This window comes from Pituophis catenifer, unplaced genomic scaffold (genome assembly GCF_029215685.1).
Source record: "Pituophis catenifer annectens isolate HBS135680 unplaced genomic scaffold, rPitCat1.0.hap2 SCAF_10, whole genome shotgun sequence".
Lineage (NCBI taxonomy): Eukaryota > Metazoa > Chordata > Lepidosauria > Squamata > Colubridae > Pituophis > Pituophis catenifer.
The window spans coordinates 856,666-874,928 of record NW_027256890.1 but is presented as its reverse complement, the minus strand read 5'-3'; the positions used below and the strand labels follow the sequence as shown (position 1 = coordinate 874,928).

Here is an 18,263-nt window from a genome sequence, read left to right as displayed (position 1 = left end):
GCCTGCCTTTTTCGCTGTGCGCATTTTGTACTTGAGGAAGAAACCTCCTGCAGGCAAAAGGGCCTCCTTCTCCATTGAGCTAAGCTGCTGTAAAAAGTCCTTTTTCCAAGTCATCTTTCCTTTTGTGGGATCCACTTTCCAATCTTCATCCCAGCTCCTTGTGCACGTACAGAGTTTGGGCAAGACGGCTTTGCAAACAAACAAGGCATGGGGAGGAATGTTGGAAATTCAGACTAAGAATAGAAAAGCAAAAGGTCAGCCAGGCAACCTCCTTGAGGATTTGGACACCAAAACAAGGCCAGGCCTCTTCCTGGAGCCCCGAAGCCTGCAGGGATACGGAGGGAGCATGAGTCCCACAGCAGAATCAGCTGGAGCTGGAAGCCATCCTGGGACCAGACCCACACAGGCCGAGCCACCAAAGGGGTCCCCCAGACCCAGCTGGCTGTGCTCCTTCAAAAGAGGAGCAACTAAGATGATGAACGAGACAAAAACTTATGGTGAACGGTGGAAGGAATTGGGCATGTGGGGAGAAAGGAAGGGGGGGTGCATGATAGCAGGATTCCAGTATTTGAGGGGCTGCCACAATACAAAGTCCATGCAACAACCAGTCCCATTGAGGGCAATTCAATTGCAGGTTTAGGATCCCATCCAGTCATGGGAAATGGGTTGGCAGGGAAGCCCGATGAGTCCTGGATCCCCAGAGTCGCTTGGGCAACGTTTAGCAAGGGGGGGGGAGGCAGCTGCTTGGTCGCCATGGCTGGGGAGTAAAACTCCTGCACACTCTACTCTGCTCCTCCCTTTGGAGAGATGCGACTTCCAGCCGGCTGCCCAATTCAACAGTGGGGAGGGGGACAAACGCAGCGGCCTCTGCTTCAGCCCCTCCGGCCTATTTCGCCACACCGAGACCAGCCCGTCCGGAAGGCACGCTGGGTGAGCGTGGGAAGCAGGCCAGAGCTTGTCTGGGGGGGGGGGGGGGCGTCGCCGTCCCAGGGCTGAGTCTGCTGAGGAGCCGGCCGAGGGAGGCCCTGCGGGGACCCGCCTGGGGAATCCGAGGGAGCGCCGGGAGAAGCGGGCCCGGGGACCCCCGCGGCTTGCCTTGGCTTGGCGGCTGCGCAATGTGCCAATCATGCAGGGCAGGGAGGACGAACCCTCCGGCCTGGGCTGGACGCTGAGCTTGGCCCGGGGGTCCTGCGCTCCCCCCCCGCCCGCTGGGCTTCGCTCTCACTGCCTTGAGAGGCCCCCGCAACTGAGCGGCGGGGGGCGAGGCAGGAGGGCGGCTGCCCACGCGGGTTCCGCAGCCTCCGTGACCCGAGGCGTCCGCGGCAGTGGAGTGGGGCGGGAGGCCGGCCGGGCAGCTGCCCCCAGCTTGGCTTAATGGTTAACCGGCGTCCGCATCCCGCGCCCAGCAGCCGCGCCGCCCAGGCCGAGGAGCGGAGCGGAGCAGAGCGGAGCGGCGGCGGCGATGGCTGCGCGGCTGGACTCGCTGGAGCGCTGCCTGGAGCGGCACCTGCCCGCCGCCGAGCTGGCCGAGGCGAAGCGGCTCCTCTTCGGGGAGCCCCTCAGGTGGGTCGGGGGAGCCGGGCCCCTCCCTCCGCCCAGAGACCGCTGAGCAGGTCCCGGGGCGTCGGGCTTGGGCGGCCGTGGCGGGAGCCTGGGCCGGTCGCTCCGTCCGGGGGTGCCCGAGCCCGGCCCGGAGCGCGGCTGGCTGCGAAGGGCGCTTCCTCGGGCGAAGGAGCGGAGCGGCCGCCTCTCGGGGCAGCAGAAGAGGGGAGCCTCCCGGGCGCCCCGGCCCTGGCAACTCCAGCTCTGGAGGGCGGGAGGACCGCAGCCTGGACTGGCCTTCCACGCTGGCCCACCCGAGCCACGGGGGTCTCGCCTGCAGGATCCCCACTCCACTTCAGCAGCCCCGGGAAAGGCCCTCAGAGGCTCCCCTTCCTTCCTGGGGTGGGCCGGCCCTCCTCCCCCACGTGGTGGAAGGGGGGTCTCTGTGGCGTTTCCAACTTCCCCCTTCCTTTGCCCCCCCATCCCATTCCCTCGCAGCTGGTTCAAGGCGCTGGGAGGAGGAGGCGCAGCCCCCCCCCCCAGTGTTTGTCCAGGGATTGCAGGGATTGGGAAGAAGGGCTCAGACATGAATAGCCATGTTCACTTTGAGAGTAAGAGCCATGAAGAATGATCCATGAGCTCATCCACAGGAGATTGTGCCTGGTGTCCCCCTGAAAAATCGGTTGTGCTTTTCAAGTGAATAAAAAGTGCTCAAAGTTTAAGGGAGACTTTTAGAAATTCCTTTGGTTTGTGATATATCACCTGTCCCAACTTTATTCATAGTTAAGGATACATTGAAAAACTATCCTTGGTGACGCTTTAGATCCTGTGTTTGTATGATTGTATGATCCTATGATTGTATTTTACTCTTCAGTCCAATTATACATTTTCCCCATTTCATTTGGATCTAAAAAGTCTGAAGATGCCTTTATTATCTGGTAGGTAATTACAGAAAAAAGAGAGGCTTTCCTCCTTTTCTTCCAATTTATTGCAGGCCACTGGAACTGCCCAAGGAGGCTCTCTCGGCTGCTGCAGAGAGGGACTTTGAGCTGCAGGGCCACAAATTTGAAGCTGCAGCAGAGCAGCTGCGGCAGCCACGCCTGGTCCGAGTGGGGCTGATCCAGAACAAGATTCCTCTGACTACAGACGCGCCAGTCGCTGAGCAGGTAGGAGCTGTGGGGCTTCTCAAGGAGATCAACACAGCCTCCGTATTAACCATTCATCTGCAGTGGGCTTTGGACCTGGAAGGAAGATGTGGAACCAGCACTTTTGGACAGTTAGAAACTTGGCTTTCTTCTTGCTGCACCCTCCGCATGTTTATCGGGGAGCTGCTGCCTGCTCCTCGTCTTGCAAGTTTAGGGAAGGGTGGTGAGATGGTGGGGCAGCCTGAGTTTTGGGGTGGGCTCTAGGCCACTGAAGCTACAGATACAGATCCTCAGATATCATCCACAAAAGATGCTTCCTCCTTCAAAAGGCCACAAGGAAGTTTGGGTGCCCATCATTGGGTAACTCATGCAATCGCCTTCAGTACAATAAATTATCCAAAAGTCATTTTGATGAAGTGCACAACAGCGGAGGCTGTCCTCTTTTGATAACCTTCTTGTTACTCAAGACTTTAGTTCTGTGCCTGGCATGCGACTTCGAGGTGTGCGGGTCCTATGGCCACTGGGATGCCATCCTGGCTCTGAGCACTGGCTTGAAGTGAGCAAAATGCGGGGCACCTCTTGTCCAGCCCGTGGCAAAGGAAGCCCTTCTTGGGATGATGAAGAAGCAGCTGCTCGTGATTCCAGGATGTCCCTGGCAGCAGCCCCTTTGGCGTGGGGGGATGCTGCCCCTTTTGCTGGGTTTAGAACACAGGTGGTATTTAGCAGGTTCTGACCAGGTTCTGGTCAGAACCTGGTCAGGTCAGGTGGTATTTAGCAGGTGGTAGTTAGCAGGTTCTGGAGAAATGGTAGCAGAAATTTTGAGTAGTTCAGAGAACCAGTAAATACCACCTCTGTCTGGCCCCATTCCCATCTATTCTCTGCCTCCCGAGTCCCAGCTAATCGGGAGGAAATGGGAATTTTGCAGTATCCTTCCCCTGCCACTCCCACAGAACTGGTAGTAAACAATTTTGAATCCCATCCCTGGTTTAGAACATTGTTAGTCTTATTCTTCAAATAAATGCTAGCTCTTATTCTTTCAAAGAGGGCGGGGGGAGATGCTCCTTTACATCTTTTAAGAGGTTTTTAAGTATGGAACTCACTAAAACCGCTCTTTCACAATCCTTGGGCATCTACCCCTTTCCTCACTTGGCATTTTCCTGTGTTTTTGAGCCGGAGGGGGGAAGGAGAGTAATAGTAATTTATTAACACTCTGTGTTGCTTTAACCTGGGATGTTGCTTCTACCTAGGTAACTGCACTGCACAACCGCATACAAGAGATTGTGGAAGTGGCTGAAATATGTGGAGTAAATGTGATCTGTTTCCAGGAGGCTTGGAGTAAGTCCCAGGTGGTCTCCGTGCTCAACCTCTGCCCACTCAAAGCCCGGATTCATAGAGTAGTTCAGTAACCTGACAAATGTTGGTCTCTGCCCCCCACAGAGAGGGCTCGCAATCTGGGTGTCCTCCTGAACGCACGGCTGTCTTTAGAAGAGCATATGATGGCCGTGGCCAGGGGGGCCTTTTATCAGGTTCGCCTGATCCGCCAGTTGCAGCCTTTTCTGGACCGGGACGCCCTGCGCACTGTCACTCATGCCCTTGTCACCTCCCGGCTGGACTATTGTAATGCTCTCTACATGGGGCTCCCCTTGAAGAGCACTCGGAGGCTCCAACTGGTCCAGAATGCGGCCGCGTGGGTGGTTATGGGCGCAACCCATTGTGCCCGTGTGACTCCCCTCCTGCGCGAGCTGCACTGGCTCCCAGTGGGAAAAATACTTCGTTGTTTTACGTTGCTGTTTTCACTCTGTTTGTAAAGTGCGTAGAGTCATCTAGGCAAGATGGGCAGCATATAAGTTGAATGAATAAATGGCTGAATCAATTGATAGAGATAGATGATAATGAGAGAGAGGATAGATAGATAGATCGATTGATCCTGATTGGCTTCAGTAGAGTGAATGGATGGGGGGTAGGCGGAAACGGGCTGATCTAAGGCCCAAACCAGTATTCCTCTGAAATTGGTTGTAATCTTTTCTGTTAGGAACTTGAGTTTTAAAATAAAATTGAAGACTATTTTGCAAATACTTGACTTGATTTTAAGGAATGAAAACCTGCAAAATCAATGCCTAAACCCTCTCCTGGTTTAGAGTTCCACCTTTGCAGAGGTGATTGCGTTAGTGGCAGAGAGGCAGAGTCAATATTTACAGGCTTCCTGGCCAGTTTAAAAGCTGCTTTGTTTAACCAGAGCAAAGCTGGTGCTGATGTCCTTTTATGCTCTTTTCACCAGCCATGCCCTTTGCTTTCTGTACGCAAGAGAAACTGCCCTGGACTGAATTTGCGGAATCAGCAGAAGACGGACCCACCACAAGATTCTGCCAGATGGTAGAGAAGTCCTTTTTGCTCCCCCCCTCCCTCCCTGCAAATAGTGCTTTTAACATTGTCTGCGGCACACAGTTTGGGGTCTGCATATTATTTTCCATTCATATCCTGCATTTTCTCTATACGTCCTCATCCTTCTGCAAATTGGGAGGGCTGTGACTGTCTTTTACTACAGGAGCCAGCAACTCTTTGCCAAAAGGAGGTTATGACTGATCATGCTTGTGATTGTATGCATCGTCATTTTGGAGTCAGGCTCATTTAACTCAATTTGTTTATTATGAATGTGTGTTGGGAAGGAACTAACAGTGAGAAACGAATAGCCTGGGCTATTTGGCTCCATATATTGTTTCAGTCAAAAATGGATGGATAAGATAAGAATGACCTTGAGAAGAAGAAGAAGAGAGGGGCTGCATCTTTGCAGCTTTGTGCATCCAAGTGAACTTGCCTGAAAGTTGATCCTTCCTTCTTGAGTGGGAAGCATCTTGTTCTATGAAGAGATTTGCTGACTCCAAAGGGGCAAATGGTCTGCTCTGGTTCACATCTCCACTGTTTCCACTAAAGTCTAAGTTCAAGAATGGGTGACTGTTAGTGTGGATTGTTAGTTGATTGCATCCTGGGGGATGTTGTGGTAACATTCAGACATATGAGATCACAAGATGACCCAAGGGGAAGGAAGAGAGAATGTAATTGGATCAATGAAATATAATACAAAATGCTCTTTCCAGAAAGGACAATAATATAATTCATTCACTCTTCAGTTGCACAGAGAGGATAATTGCTATGTTTCTAGAAAATGAACCCGATGCTCTTGGCTGATCTCCGATGGGCTTTGCGAAAGGGCAGTTCTGCTCACCGTTGCCCTTTCTGAATGAACAAACCCCCAAAAGTGCGGCATACAACGTGGCATAATTTTGTTTGCAGCTGGCTAAGAAACACAATCTGGTTGTGGTCTCTCCCATCCTGGAAAGGGACGCTGCCCACGGAGGAACCCTGTGGAATTCAGCCGTGGTCATTTCCAGCTCTGGTTCTGTGCTGGGGAAGAGCAGGAAGAATCACATCCCCCGGGTGGGCGACTTCAATGAGGTGAGTTGTGGGATGGCCGGGGGGGGGGGCATGAAGACCCCAACTACCTCTGCAGGGCTGATGCTTTGGGGAGGGGGGCAGGAAAACATTCCGAAGACTGGAAATGATGGTTAATCCTTCCCACTGCACTGAGAGGGAGTCGTGTGCAGGGAAGAACTCCTGGCCTAATCCCCACAAGGGAAAGTAGCCGATGGAAAGGCAAAGATCTCGGAGCACGTTGGATGATCCAGCTAAGCAGCCCAAAGAAAAAAATTGGCATCCAGCAAGCAGAGGCTGCAATCATCTGATCGGGGGTGAGGCTGGGGCCTTTTCCCTCCGACCTGGCAGGGCCGGGAACCTCTCCAGACATGGGCATTTGGTGAAGGATAGAGGGTGTACAGTGTTTGGTTTTGAAAGGGCTCCAGGACAAACTTTCACATTGGATCCCATTTTGATGGCAAAACTCAAGGTGAAATGGGCTATTTTGAGGATTTGAGATTCAAGTCAGAGAAGCTGCATTGTGGGGCCGTATCAGGAGGGGCTCTTGAGGGACGGAGGAGCCCTGGAGTTCTGCAACAGGTATCAGGACCTGCAATTACCTCATCAACGCCCAGCGAAGCCAGGAAGATGTCCATGTGCCAGCAGTGGAACGAAAGGCCCGTATCTCCTGAGGGGCAAAGGTTCTCTGGAACAGGTTCCATTAGGTCTCCCTCTCCTAACCAAGCAAACAACAAGGAAGGGACCAATGGCCACCAGATTTCTAGTGACATGTATCCTCCCCCCCCACCCCCAGCAACTGGGGACTCAATTAGAATAGTTCCCTCCCTGGAATATTTTCCATGTTGCTTTTTTTACCAGTTGTACAGAAAGTTCACTTTCTACTGCAGATTTATTTTTATTAGTGCTCAGACTGTGATAGTGGAATAATCCCGGGCAAAGGACAAAACCTCCAATCACCTGAGCATTGGGGCAAATCTGTCAGCTATTAGGGAGCCAACCCACCAAGCGGCTCTGGGTTCAAGCAGACATTTGGCTTAGCCAAACATCCAGCTTCCCCCCCCACCTTCAGACACACTGCCAAGCATCTCCCTTAACTACAGGGACTTCCTGGGAATGTGGGAGCAATCAAAATGCCTTCTCAAGCATCAATGCAATGGATCAAGCAATGAATTTTGAAAACTAAGATTGGTGCTGAGCAGCTGTCTGGGTTTCATGTGGAAGCGAGAAACAGGGCTGGGGAGGGGTCTGTGGAAGAGGACACGGGTGGAGGTCAGCCCCATGAACAGCTCAGTCTTGGTGGGGTGTCCTGTAGATGGGGCTGGACCAGGGGTGAAATTTAAAATTTGTTACTACCGGTTCTGTGGGTGTGGCTTTGGGGGGGGGGGGAGAAATGTGATGGTGGGCGTGGCCAACTTTTTTTTTTTTTTACTTTTAAAAGCATTTTTTCTACAACCTTAAGGGGTTGCAGAAAAAATGCTTTTAGAAGCCTCTGACGATCCCAGCTGAGCCGCGCAATCATCAGAGGCATTTTTTTTTTACTTTTAAAAGCATTTTTTTGGCCGAAGAGGTTGTAGAAAAAAGTTAAAAAAAAGGCTCTGATGATCGCGCGGCTCAGCTGGGCATCGGAGGGGCGCAGAGATTTTTGCTACCGGTTCTCCGAACCACCCACCGCCATCGCTACCAGATCGGGCGATCCTGTCCGAACCGGGAGCATTTCACCCCTGGGCTGGACATAGACTGGATAGGAATATATTTGTGCAAAGGCCAGCAAAACAAGTGAAATTGCTCTTGAATGAAATAGGTAAAGTTTTCTTTAGCTATTTTGAATATTTTCAGATGTAGCCACAGAGCTTTTACCATCAGCTTAGAGCTATGTAGTACAACAAAGGGTTAAATGAATGAGAGAGGAGGGCCTGAAATGAATCTCTCCGCCTGTTCTGTGTCCGAACTTGGCTTATTTTCCTTCTAATTAACATTTTTTTTTCAAGGAAGGGAACATCAAGGAATGGAGTGTATCTAGAGAGATTTTAGAGATTCATTTGGAAATAATGAATTTGTATGTAATGGAGTGGGGAAATAAAATGTTTTGGAGGCTACATGTTTAATAAAGAAACTAAGGAAATAAAAGCAAAGGGGAGACTGAAGTCAGAGAATCAAGCCTATTATCTTCACTGTTTCTGCACTAAATTTTGAAATATGGGTAACAACATGAGCTGAATATCATGAGGCACAAAGACCTATCAAGGATCCCAAGATCCCACCAGAGAAACATTGGACACCTTGAACCAGAGGAAGATGCAGCACCAAAGGGGAGGAAGGTATTGAAGTCCTGGCTGGACCCAGTCCTGCTGGTCATGGAAGGCCAGATTATCCTTTAACCCAGACGTGGAAGGCGTCTGAGTTAAGATAAAAGGATAATCTCATAGGAAAGATGTCCTGCTGGGGCTTGGCTACAGATCATCAACCAGTTGGAATATTTATTAAAGCAATAACTGAAGCTTCAAAACACCATGAAGTGGCTGCGATGGGAGATTTCAACCACCCAGACTCATTCACAAAGCTGGGAGATCTGGCCCACACCCAGACGGAGATTGCAATCTCATTTGGATAATATAGACGGTCTGGGATCAGCGGGACACAGAGAAATGCCAGGTATTATATTTAGGGAGGTAAAATATAGGATGCACACAGGTACACGGTGATGGATTCATGATGGAAACACCATTTAACGTCTTGGGTTAAATGCAAGGACAAAGCTTTTGGCGGTAAGTGCTGCTCTGAAGATGAGTGGCCTACCTGCAGAGGCTTGTGGCTTCTCCATCTTGAAATTTGTGAGAAGAAGCTGGACATCAGCCATTCAGGCATGGTGGCTTAATGCTGTTCCTGCGGAGGCTCCTGAGTTCTAACCGTGATTTAGTCCTGAGGTGTTGGATCATCTCTTTTACAGTCGAGATATTATCTGGAAGGGGACCGAGGACACCCAGTGTTTGAGACCCAGTTTGGGAAGATTGCGGTGAATATTTGCTTTGGTCGCCATCATCCGCTCAACTGGCTCATGTACAGTTTGAATGGAGCAGAGATCATCTTTAACCCTTCGGCCACTATTGGCAAACTCAGGTATAGTTACCATCATTTTTTTGTTGCAGTAAAATGGAATAAATAGCTGGATAGATCCCATGAATAGCAGGATTTTGCAGTTTCCTAATGAGATAGTCTCTTGGTCTGTGACTTATCTGTCATGAAGGAAAACCTTGTCTCCAGAAGCTCAGATCCTTCCATCCATTTTGCAGCACTTCTGGCATTTTCCTTAGCTTGCCAAGTGGACAGCATGTGTGGATCTCCCCCCACTTCTGCCCCCTTCAGCCAGGAGAGCCAAAAGGAGGCCATGACCTTCTCCAACTCCATTCTTTGCATCAGAAAAGCCAGAAGATATCTGAGCCGCTTCTCTCAGATCTGCTTCTTGTACTGATGAGAAGTCTGGGAGCCTTTTTCAAAACAGACTTGCAGACTTGCTAGCTTCATTTCTCTGTTATCTCCCTCTTCCTCTCCTCTCTCTATCCCTCTATCATCTCCCCCCCCCTTTCTCCCTCTCTCCAGCGATGGCAAATATCTGGCTTGAGTGTAGGATGAGGGTGGAGATTTGTTCTCTGAGCCTGTGTGTTGCGTTCCAAACATTTTGTTACCAGGCACCGTCAGTGGAGTTTAGGGGTGTCAGTGTTGGTGTTCCTCTGGCTATAGGGGCTTTGTGTGGTCAGTAGGTCTTGTGATGGGGAGGTCATGTCAGGTGAGGGTCTCTCTTTCTTCTGTGAGAAAACTTTCAGCTTTTTCAGTGCAGCTGGTAGTTCTCCTGACCTCCCTTGGGCTTTTACAGCCACCTGGCCAGTTCTCCAAATATTGCAATGCAACAAGAGAGAGGAATCTGCTCCATTTTGTGCCTCTTGAAGGTCCAAGGCAAAACATGGGACTTTACTTGACTCATGATGGATTTCACATGTTAAGTCTCCCTTTCAGAAAAGGGCCTTCCAAGATCTGTGATAGTCTCACACATCAATTGCATAAAGCAGACGATACAGTAAGCTGATTTTCAGTTTTAGAGGTGGAATCTTTTTCATGTAAGGAACCTACGTTACACAAATGCAAAAGATTAAACAGCCAAATGCAACCTTCACCCATTACTGGTCTTAGTCTTAGCAAGACTAAGATTTAATGCAGAATAGTCCAAGATTATGCAGGAAAGGTAAAGGGATGCTTCATAAGCAGGTAACCTGTGTGCACGAGTTCACCCATAACTCCGCAGATAACTAGTTGCAGGCAGGTTCCTCCTGATCAGGTTTTATTAACTTTATGTACTGTTTGCTGTTTTAGATGACAGATTTCGTAGACCATCATGTTTCTTTCAAGAAGACCCAGAGGAGCCTCACACACCCCTGCCCCCCCCTCCCCCAGGGTTTGGAAGTTGGGTTTCCCCCGTAATTTTTCCCTATCTCTTCTTCAACTGTTGGGAGGGGAAGAAAAAGCCTAAATCATAGTTTGGATGCAACAAAGGATAGGATGAAAATAAGCAGACCTGCTTCAGCCCAAACACACCCATCAGAGGTCCTGGGTGATCAGTAGAATTCAGGAGGCCACTGGGTTGGTTGGATGGATAATGCTGACTCCAGAAATTTAGCATGTGGTCCTCAGGTCACCACTGCTTTGGGAAAGTCAAGGGGAAGCTCTGGCACTTGCTCTTAGCTGGTCTGTCATTCCAACAGTGACACTTTGAGAATTGGACTTTCCTTGAAACGTGCTGGTGCATAATGTGGCACTGGGGTTCCATCAGAAAGAGTTTTGCTGGCTTCGAGTTTGCCCTGAGGCACCCGAGGAATGCCACAGGGGCCCTCTTCCCACAGGGCTCTGCTATGCTGAGTGCCCCATTGCCCAGGGGGAACATGTTGTGGCCCTCTCAAAGGGGCTCCTTCACGGAGTCTGACCCTCTTCTGTAGCTCCTGGTTTCTATGGAGCAGGTTCCTTTTTTGCTCCTGGTTATTCATGGTCTTACATGGTTTGCTGCATTTGTATGTCTGTCAGGGCGCCCTGGGCCCATTTCCTGACCAAACAAGCTGCCTGGGTGGAAGAGAAAATGTGTCTGCAGAATATAATTTTCTTGGTGGCCTTTACAGTGAATCCATGTGGCCCATCGAAGCAAGAAATGCCGCCATTGCCAACCACTGCTTCACCTGTGCCATCAACCGCGTGGGGACGGTAAGATCTTTCAGCTCTCCTTGGCCAAAGATTTGGGTTTAGAAACTGCGACTTTAGAGAAATTAGACATAATCCCCATGCTGAGGAATGGAGGGTGGGGGCCTCATGCCATGAATCAAATTTCAGCCAGTCTTAAGTGCTTTGTTAACTATATTGTGGCTATAAGTCTCTGCTAAACCGAATTGCGCTAAATATGGAGCAGTTAACACGAAACATAGTTGATTTAAGGGGCAACAGAATTCCATATATAACAAATATTTAATAAGCCCTTGGTATAGAAATTGGTAAAGATACCTGTGTGTATGCTGAAGTCCAACATGGCTCACTCAGGAATTCTGGGAGTTGAAGTCCACAAGTCATAAAAGGGCCATAGTGCCCCATCCCTGCTTTAGAGTAAAAGGGGTCTCAGTTTGTACCTCTTGGCTTCTCACAGGAACTTTTCCCACACCCCTTTACATCTGGAGATGGAAAACCAGGTGCGTATGGCTTTTTCCTTGGGGGGGGGGGTTGATGTGCTGGCTGGCAACTGCAGGAGCTTTTTCCCACTGGTCTCCCCAAAGGAGAATGTCAGCTTGGCGATTTATTTATTTATTTATTTTGTCACATTTCTATGCCGCCCAACTCCCAAGGGGCTCTATTGCCTCCACCCACCTAAGAAAGTGATATTGATGGTAGCTGGGAAACAACAATGGAAATACACGAGGCGGTCATGCACTGAGGAATAGTCAGACACATTATTGCTTGGGAAAGTGAGCATGAAAAGAGCCTAGAATTCCAATTGGGCACAACCCGATCATGACCCAGAAATAGAACAAGATTTCCCGCTGCTCTCCATGAACTAACGTTGGTCAGTGTTGAACACTGGGCTTCTGAAAAGAATTCAGACAAATTGGAAAGGCTTCTGTGAAGGACAGCGATGGCGAACAGACAACCAAGAAATGTGCCGAGAACAGGAGAACAGATTGGGAACATCAGGGTAAAGTTGGGGTGAAGGACTCAGGGTGGGAAGAGCAGATTGAAGCCCATCCTCAACTGTAGAAGCTCAGTTGATGGCCAAGTCCTCTTTCCCTCTCCCTCTCTTTTTCTCTCTCTTTCCCTCTTTCTCTCTCTCCTTCTCCCTCCCCCTCCCTCTTTCTTTCCCTCTTTCTTTCTCCTCCCTCTCCCTTTCTCCCTTTCTCTCTTTTTCTCTCTCTCTCCTTCTCCCTCTCCCCCTCCCCCCCTCTGTGTGCAACCCAACCTACAGTTGCAAGAAAAAGTATGTGAATCCCTTGGGATTATGTGGAGTTTTGCATGAATTGGTCATAAAATGTGCTCTGAACTTCATCTAAGTCACAACAATAGAAAAACACAGTCTGCTTAAAATAATACTACACAAACATTAGATGTTGCCGTGGTTTAATGGAACATAACATGTAAACATTCACAGTGCAGGGAGGAAAAAGTATGTGAGCCCCTAGCCTAATGACTTCTCCAAGAGCTAATTGGAGCCAGGAGTGAGCCAACCTTGACTCCAATCAGTGTGATGATATTGGATATGTTGCTGACAGCTGTCCTGCCCTTTAAAAACACACACCTGTTTTGGGGTTACTGGTTTCAAGAAGCACTGTCTGATGTGAACCATGCGTCGCAGAAAAGAGCTCTCAGAAGACCTACGATCAAGAATTGTTGACTGCATGAAGCTGGAAAGGGTTACAAAAGTATCTCCAAAAGCCTTGATGTTCATGTATCCACGGTAAAACAGACTGTCTACAAATGGAGAAAGTTAGCATTGTTGCTACTCTCCCTAGGCGTGGTCGTCCTGTAAAAATGACTGCAAGAGCACAGCGCAGAATGCTTCATGAGGTAAAGAAGAATCCTAGTGTGTCAGCTAAAGACCTACAGAAATCTCTGGCACATGCTAACATTTTTGTTGACACATCTACAATAAGGAAAACATTAAACAAGAATGGAGTACATGGGAGGACACCACGGAGGAAGCCATTGCTGTCCCCAAAAAAATTTGCAGCACGTTTGAAGTTTGCAAAAGAGCACCTGGATGTTCCACAGCACTACTGACAAAATATACTGTGGACAGATGAAACCTTGGTAGTACAAGGGTTTAAGGCACCCTGTTATTAAGCTGCTTAAGACCAGCTGCCTGCAATTACTGCAGGGTTCGAATCTCGCCAAGGCTCAAGGTTGACTCAGCCTTCCATCCTTTCTAAGATAGGTGAAATGAGGACCCAGTTTGTGGGGGCAATAAGCTGACTTTGTATAAATATACAAAAGGATGAAGGCTATTGCTGAGCACATTGTAAGCCGCCCTGAGTCTTCGGAGAAGGGCGGCATATAAATCAAATTAAAAAAAAAACAAAAAAAACCAAATTTGAGTTGTTTGGGAAGAACACACAACACTATGTGTGGAGAAAAAAAGGCACAGCACACCAACATCAAAACCTCATCCCCACTGTAAAACATGGTGGAGGCAGCATCATGGTTTCGGGCTGCTTTGCTGCCTCAGGGCCTGGATGGATTGTTGTCATTGATGGGAAAATGAATTCCAGAGTTTATCAAGACATTTTGCAGGAAAACGTACGACCATCTGTCTGCCAACTGAAGCTCCGCAGAGGATGGGTGATGCAACAGGACAATGACCCAAAGCATACAAGTAATTCAACAAAAAAATGGCTTCAACAGCACAGAATACACCTTCTGGAGTGGCCCAGTCAGAGTCCTGACCTCAACCCGATTGAAATGCTGTGGCATGACCTTAAGAGAGCGATTCACACCAGACATCCCAAGAATATTGCTACACTGAAACAGTTTTGTGAAGAGGAGTGGTCCAAAATTACTCCAGATCGTTGTGCAGGTCTGATCTGCAACTACAGGAAACATTTGGTTGAGGTTATTGCTGCCAAAGGAGGGTCAACCAGTTATTAAGTCCAAAGGTTCACATACTTTTTCCTCCCTGCACTGTGAATGTTTATATGTTATGTGCCATTAAACCATGGCAACATCTAATGTTTGTGTAGTATTATTTTAAGCAGACTGTGTTTTTCTATTGTTGTGACTTAGATGAAGTTCAGAGCACATTTTATGACCAATTCATGCAAAACTCCACGTAATCCCAAGGGGTTCACATACTTTTTCTTGCAACTGTACCTTGTAAGGACATTGTAGGAGAATTTGGAGGGGGGCTACTTATATTCCACGAGCTGAAGAAAAGTCTCATGGGTGGTTAGGTAGATGGGCAGAGAGCTCTGAGGAAAGATTCCTGAAGAGAAGATAGCAGCTGGAAAGAGGTCACACCAGCAAGAGTCAAGGTGTCCCTCTCTTGCCAAAGGTCAGGATTAACGGATTTAAGAGACAGGAAAGCAGATTCTCATGGTGCCTAAGAAAAGGAGCACTTGGAAAGCCTCAAGCTTGTATTTGGGGTGCTTGAATTTGGAACCTGATGGGCAAAGGATGGACTGAGTTTAAATGATCTCCAACAGGAGAACAATACAGCCCTGGTCACGTGCAATTGTCACTCTCTGCTGTGGTGGATCTCTTTGTTGATTATTAATAAAATCCCGTTGTTCTGTATTGATTTATGAAGCCCATCGTGACTTGGGCTATTTTTATGGCTCAAGTTACGTAGCCGCTCCAAACGGAAGTCGGAGCCCAGGACTGTCACGAACCCGAGATGGACTGTTGGTGGCAGAGATGGACCTGAATCTTTGCAGACAAGTTAATGATGAATGGAATTTCAAGGTAAGACTTCCCATCTCTCTCTAAGCTCTTCAATGTGTATGTCTGATCTGGGAATTTGGAACTCTGCTGGCTTTTATTCTTCTGAATATCATCTTTTATATGTGTGTTCTGGAGAAACACATCTGTTCTGGGAAGGTTAATATGTTGCAGGATCTGCAAAAAATTATCATCGACAATTGGAAAACAGTATTGTATTCTAAGTGACCAAGGGGAACCAGACTGTTACAGGATATTTGCCATTTAGATTGGAAAAACACATTCATTATGCTCATTCTGAAGTTTTAAAACCTTTCTTTTGAAAAAAGTGCTCTAATTTAAACGTGAATAATTCCATCATGATGATCCCAGTTAGTCACACACATTCCTTTAAGGAATTACCTAAGAAGATGGGAGATATTTTCAAAAATTGCCCACCATGTCACTTATTTAAGAAGACCCCCTGCTTTCCGTAAGTAGTTCAGGCTTAGCAGTGGTGTGGCTGCTTCTCAAAAGGGCAAGAATCCCCTCTGAACCTAGATGAACAGGACCTCCAACCCAGAAGGGCCTCTGCTGTGTGGGACCTGAGGAGGGAAATGCACCCTATGAAGCACCAGAGACAAAGCCGAGGCTGCTTTTGGACTGGTCCTTACAGTTTTGAGCAGTTTCTCTGGCCAAAACACCTCTGACCAGTCTCAGCTTCAGCGGTGAGTTGCTTAGCTGCAGACATTTTGCATTATTTCAGAAGAAATCCAGAACCTTCACCTGGTGCAAAACATGTTTGGAGTCTTAGTGGAAAACCAGCTAAATATGAGCCAACAGAGTGCGGCGGCATCCAAAAAAGCCAATCAAATCCTAAATTGCATTAATAGAGAGATACGAGCAAGATCAAGTCAGGTACTAAGACCACTCTATAAAGCCTTAGTAAGACCACACCTAGAGTATTGCATCCAGTTTTGGTCACCACACTATAAAAAAAGATGTTGAGACTCTAGAAAAGTGCAGAGGAGAGCAACCAGGATGATTAGGGGACTGGAGACTAAAACATGAAGAACGGTTGCAGGAACCGGGCATGGCTAATCTAGTGAAGAGAAGGACCAAGGGAGACACGATAGCAGTCTTCCAATACTTGAGGGGCTGCCACAGAGAGAGGAGTGGTCAAGCTATTTTCCAAGGCACCCGAAGGCCAGACAAGGAATAACGGATGGAAACTGACCAAGGCAAGATTCAACCTGGAAATAAGGAGGAATTTTCTGACAGTGAGAACAATCAACCCATGGAACAGAAGTTGCCTTTGGAAATTGTGGGAGCTTCATCACTGGAAGCTTTCAAGAAGAGACTAGACTGCCATTTGGTATAGGGTCTCCTGCTTGGGCAGGGGGTTGGACTAGATGACCTCCAAGGTCCCCTCCAACTCTGTCATTCTATTCTATTCAGTGATTTACCAAAACAAGTCTGCTCCCCACCAACCTGGTTGCCTTCTGGCCTGTAGCTGCCCATCGAGGGTCTCTGAAGAATGGGGGTAACACAAGTTGCCCTAACAGTACTTTTCATCTCATTTTCTGGGGATGGCTTATTCACTGTGGTTTTATTGCATCTGAGCAGACTGTTGCCATATTCAGCTATATAATGGTTAGGAGCAATTCATTTTATGAAGCATTTGGTAAATTAATCCTGGAAAATTGGGCCTCCTTTTCCACCACTAGTGTGAATATTTGTTATGGGTTGCTAGCAGGGATTGCTTAAAAAGACAAGGCAGCCCCTAGGCCTGAAGCCCCAATTTGGACATGCTTTGCAGGAACAGCTGAAAATAGTGGTTTCTTTTTCTCCCTTTTCCAGATGACTGGAAGGTACAAGATGTACGCAGAGGCACTTTCTGCATTTGCCCAACCCAATTTTGTGCCCAACGTCATCCGAGAGTGACCTCTCTGCCCACGGAGGAGGCTCTTCTCCAGATATTTCCACCTGTACAGGAATGGCCTCTTCTTTCCAAACTGTCTCTTCCTGACTGGTCTCCTCTCATATATTAAAAGCTGCCCTGATAACTTCTCCGTTGCAAAAGGTCTTGTAAATGGGGCATGGAGACAAGCACTGAGGGTCTCCCCCATTAAATGGAAATACAAATTGAATTAATAAATAAATAATAAATAAATATTTGGTCCTATCCTGTCCTAAAAACAATGAAAAATGAAGATGAGAAATACTCAAGACAAGTTCTTAGTTCAGAAAGGCAAATTATCAGGTATGATAAAGGTCTGGTGGACGATGTCCGTGAGGAAGAGAGCGGGGAGACCCAGGAGCCCTCTCCTTCACTGGAGACCTGGAGGAAGAGCCAAGGGGTGATAGATACCTGGATGGAACCCAGAAATCAGTTTCAGCACGGTATCTCGATAGTGTTAGAGTCAGTCAAACTTAAGAGAGACAAGGGCAGAATGTTTCATTCAGGAAACAAGCATGAAACGCCTAGAAGAGGATGGAGATTATTAATGAAATAATTCATTCAGAGTCACCTGAATATGTGCACTATTCAGGTGACTGTGAGGGCACAAATGAGCCTCCAGGTGGCAATTCTCAGAGAGTGCTAATGACCAGATGACTGCAAGGAATATAAATCCTTCCATTTGGTCATAACCGAGGAAGCTTCTTGGATGAGAAGTGAAATGTCTTCCAAGGAAAAACAAAACTCCAATTTCCTTTTGAAAAAAACACCTTTGGGACATTAATGAAATGTATCTGACTCCCAGCAACACTGGGTGCTTTGCAAATCGCTTAAAACATTAAGAAAAAGGAGGCAGAGTGAAGATGGCGACATGCAGAAACCAGATCAGAGCCAAGGGAACCAGCCCCCCCTTGCCCCCCCAATCCAAAGTGGACTTCAGGCCAAAGGCCCAGCTGGCTTGGTCCAAGGAGGAAGGAAAAATATGGCAGACAACCAGGTCCATTGAACTGGTCTGGTGGCCCACAGCACTGCTCACCTCCCCAAGGGAGTCATACAGGCCAAGATGGGGCTCTTGTTCCAGAATGCAGAGAGAGACTGGACCTTCCAACCACTAGAGGGTTGGTGGGCTGTGTTTAAGGAAGGGCAGGATGGGGGAGAGGGCTTTCATTTGGCTTCCTGCATGGAGAAGCAGGACACACACAAACACACCACGGTCTCACTGGCCGCTTCCAAGCCCAGCTTTCTGTAAAGGT

At 48.2% G+C, this 18,263-nt stretch overlaps 1 protein-coding gene across 1 annotated transcript; it reads left to right on the top strand.

Annotated features, from left to right (window-relative positions):
- Positions 1 to 1,273: 1,273 nt before the first annotated feature.
- On the top strand, positions 1,274 to 17,225 carry UPB1 (beta-ureidopropionase 1). The gene is made up of 10 exons (XM_070950683.1): positions 1,274 to 1,563; positions 2,537 to 2,708; positions 3,935 to 4,022; positions 4,966 to 5,060; positions 5,979 to 6,140; positions 9,067 to 9,236; positions 11,282 to 11,363; positions 11,797 to 11,839; positions 14,941 to 15,095; positions 16,911 to 17,225. Exons 1-10 carry the CDS (start codon positions 1,463 to 1,465, stop codon positions 16,992 to 16,994), a joined length of 1,152 nt encoding a protein of 383 aa, XP_070806784.1. The 5' UTR covers positions 1,274 to 1,462; the 3' UTR covers positions 16,995 to 17,225.
- Positions 17,226 to 18,263: the final 1,038 nt, after the last annotated feature.

What these genes read in the sequence shown, in the direction of transcription:
- UPB1 (XM_070950683.1), top strand. Translation starts at nt 1,463, where the DNA reads ATGGCTGCGCGGCTGGACTCGCTGGAGCGCTGCCTGGAGCGGCACCTG. An exon ending in ACGCGCCAGTCGCTGAGCAG is followed by an intron (nt 2,709 to 3,934) that starts GTAGGAGCTGTG and finishes GCTTCTACCTAG; the next exon opens with GTAACTGCACTGCACAACCG. An exon ending in ATCTGGAGATGGAAAACCAG is followed by an intron (nt 11,840 to 14,940) that starts GTGCGTATGGCT and finishes TGATTTATGAAG; the next exon opens with CCCATCGTGACTTGGGCTAT.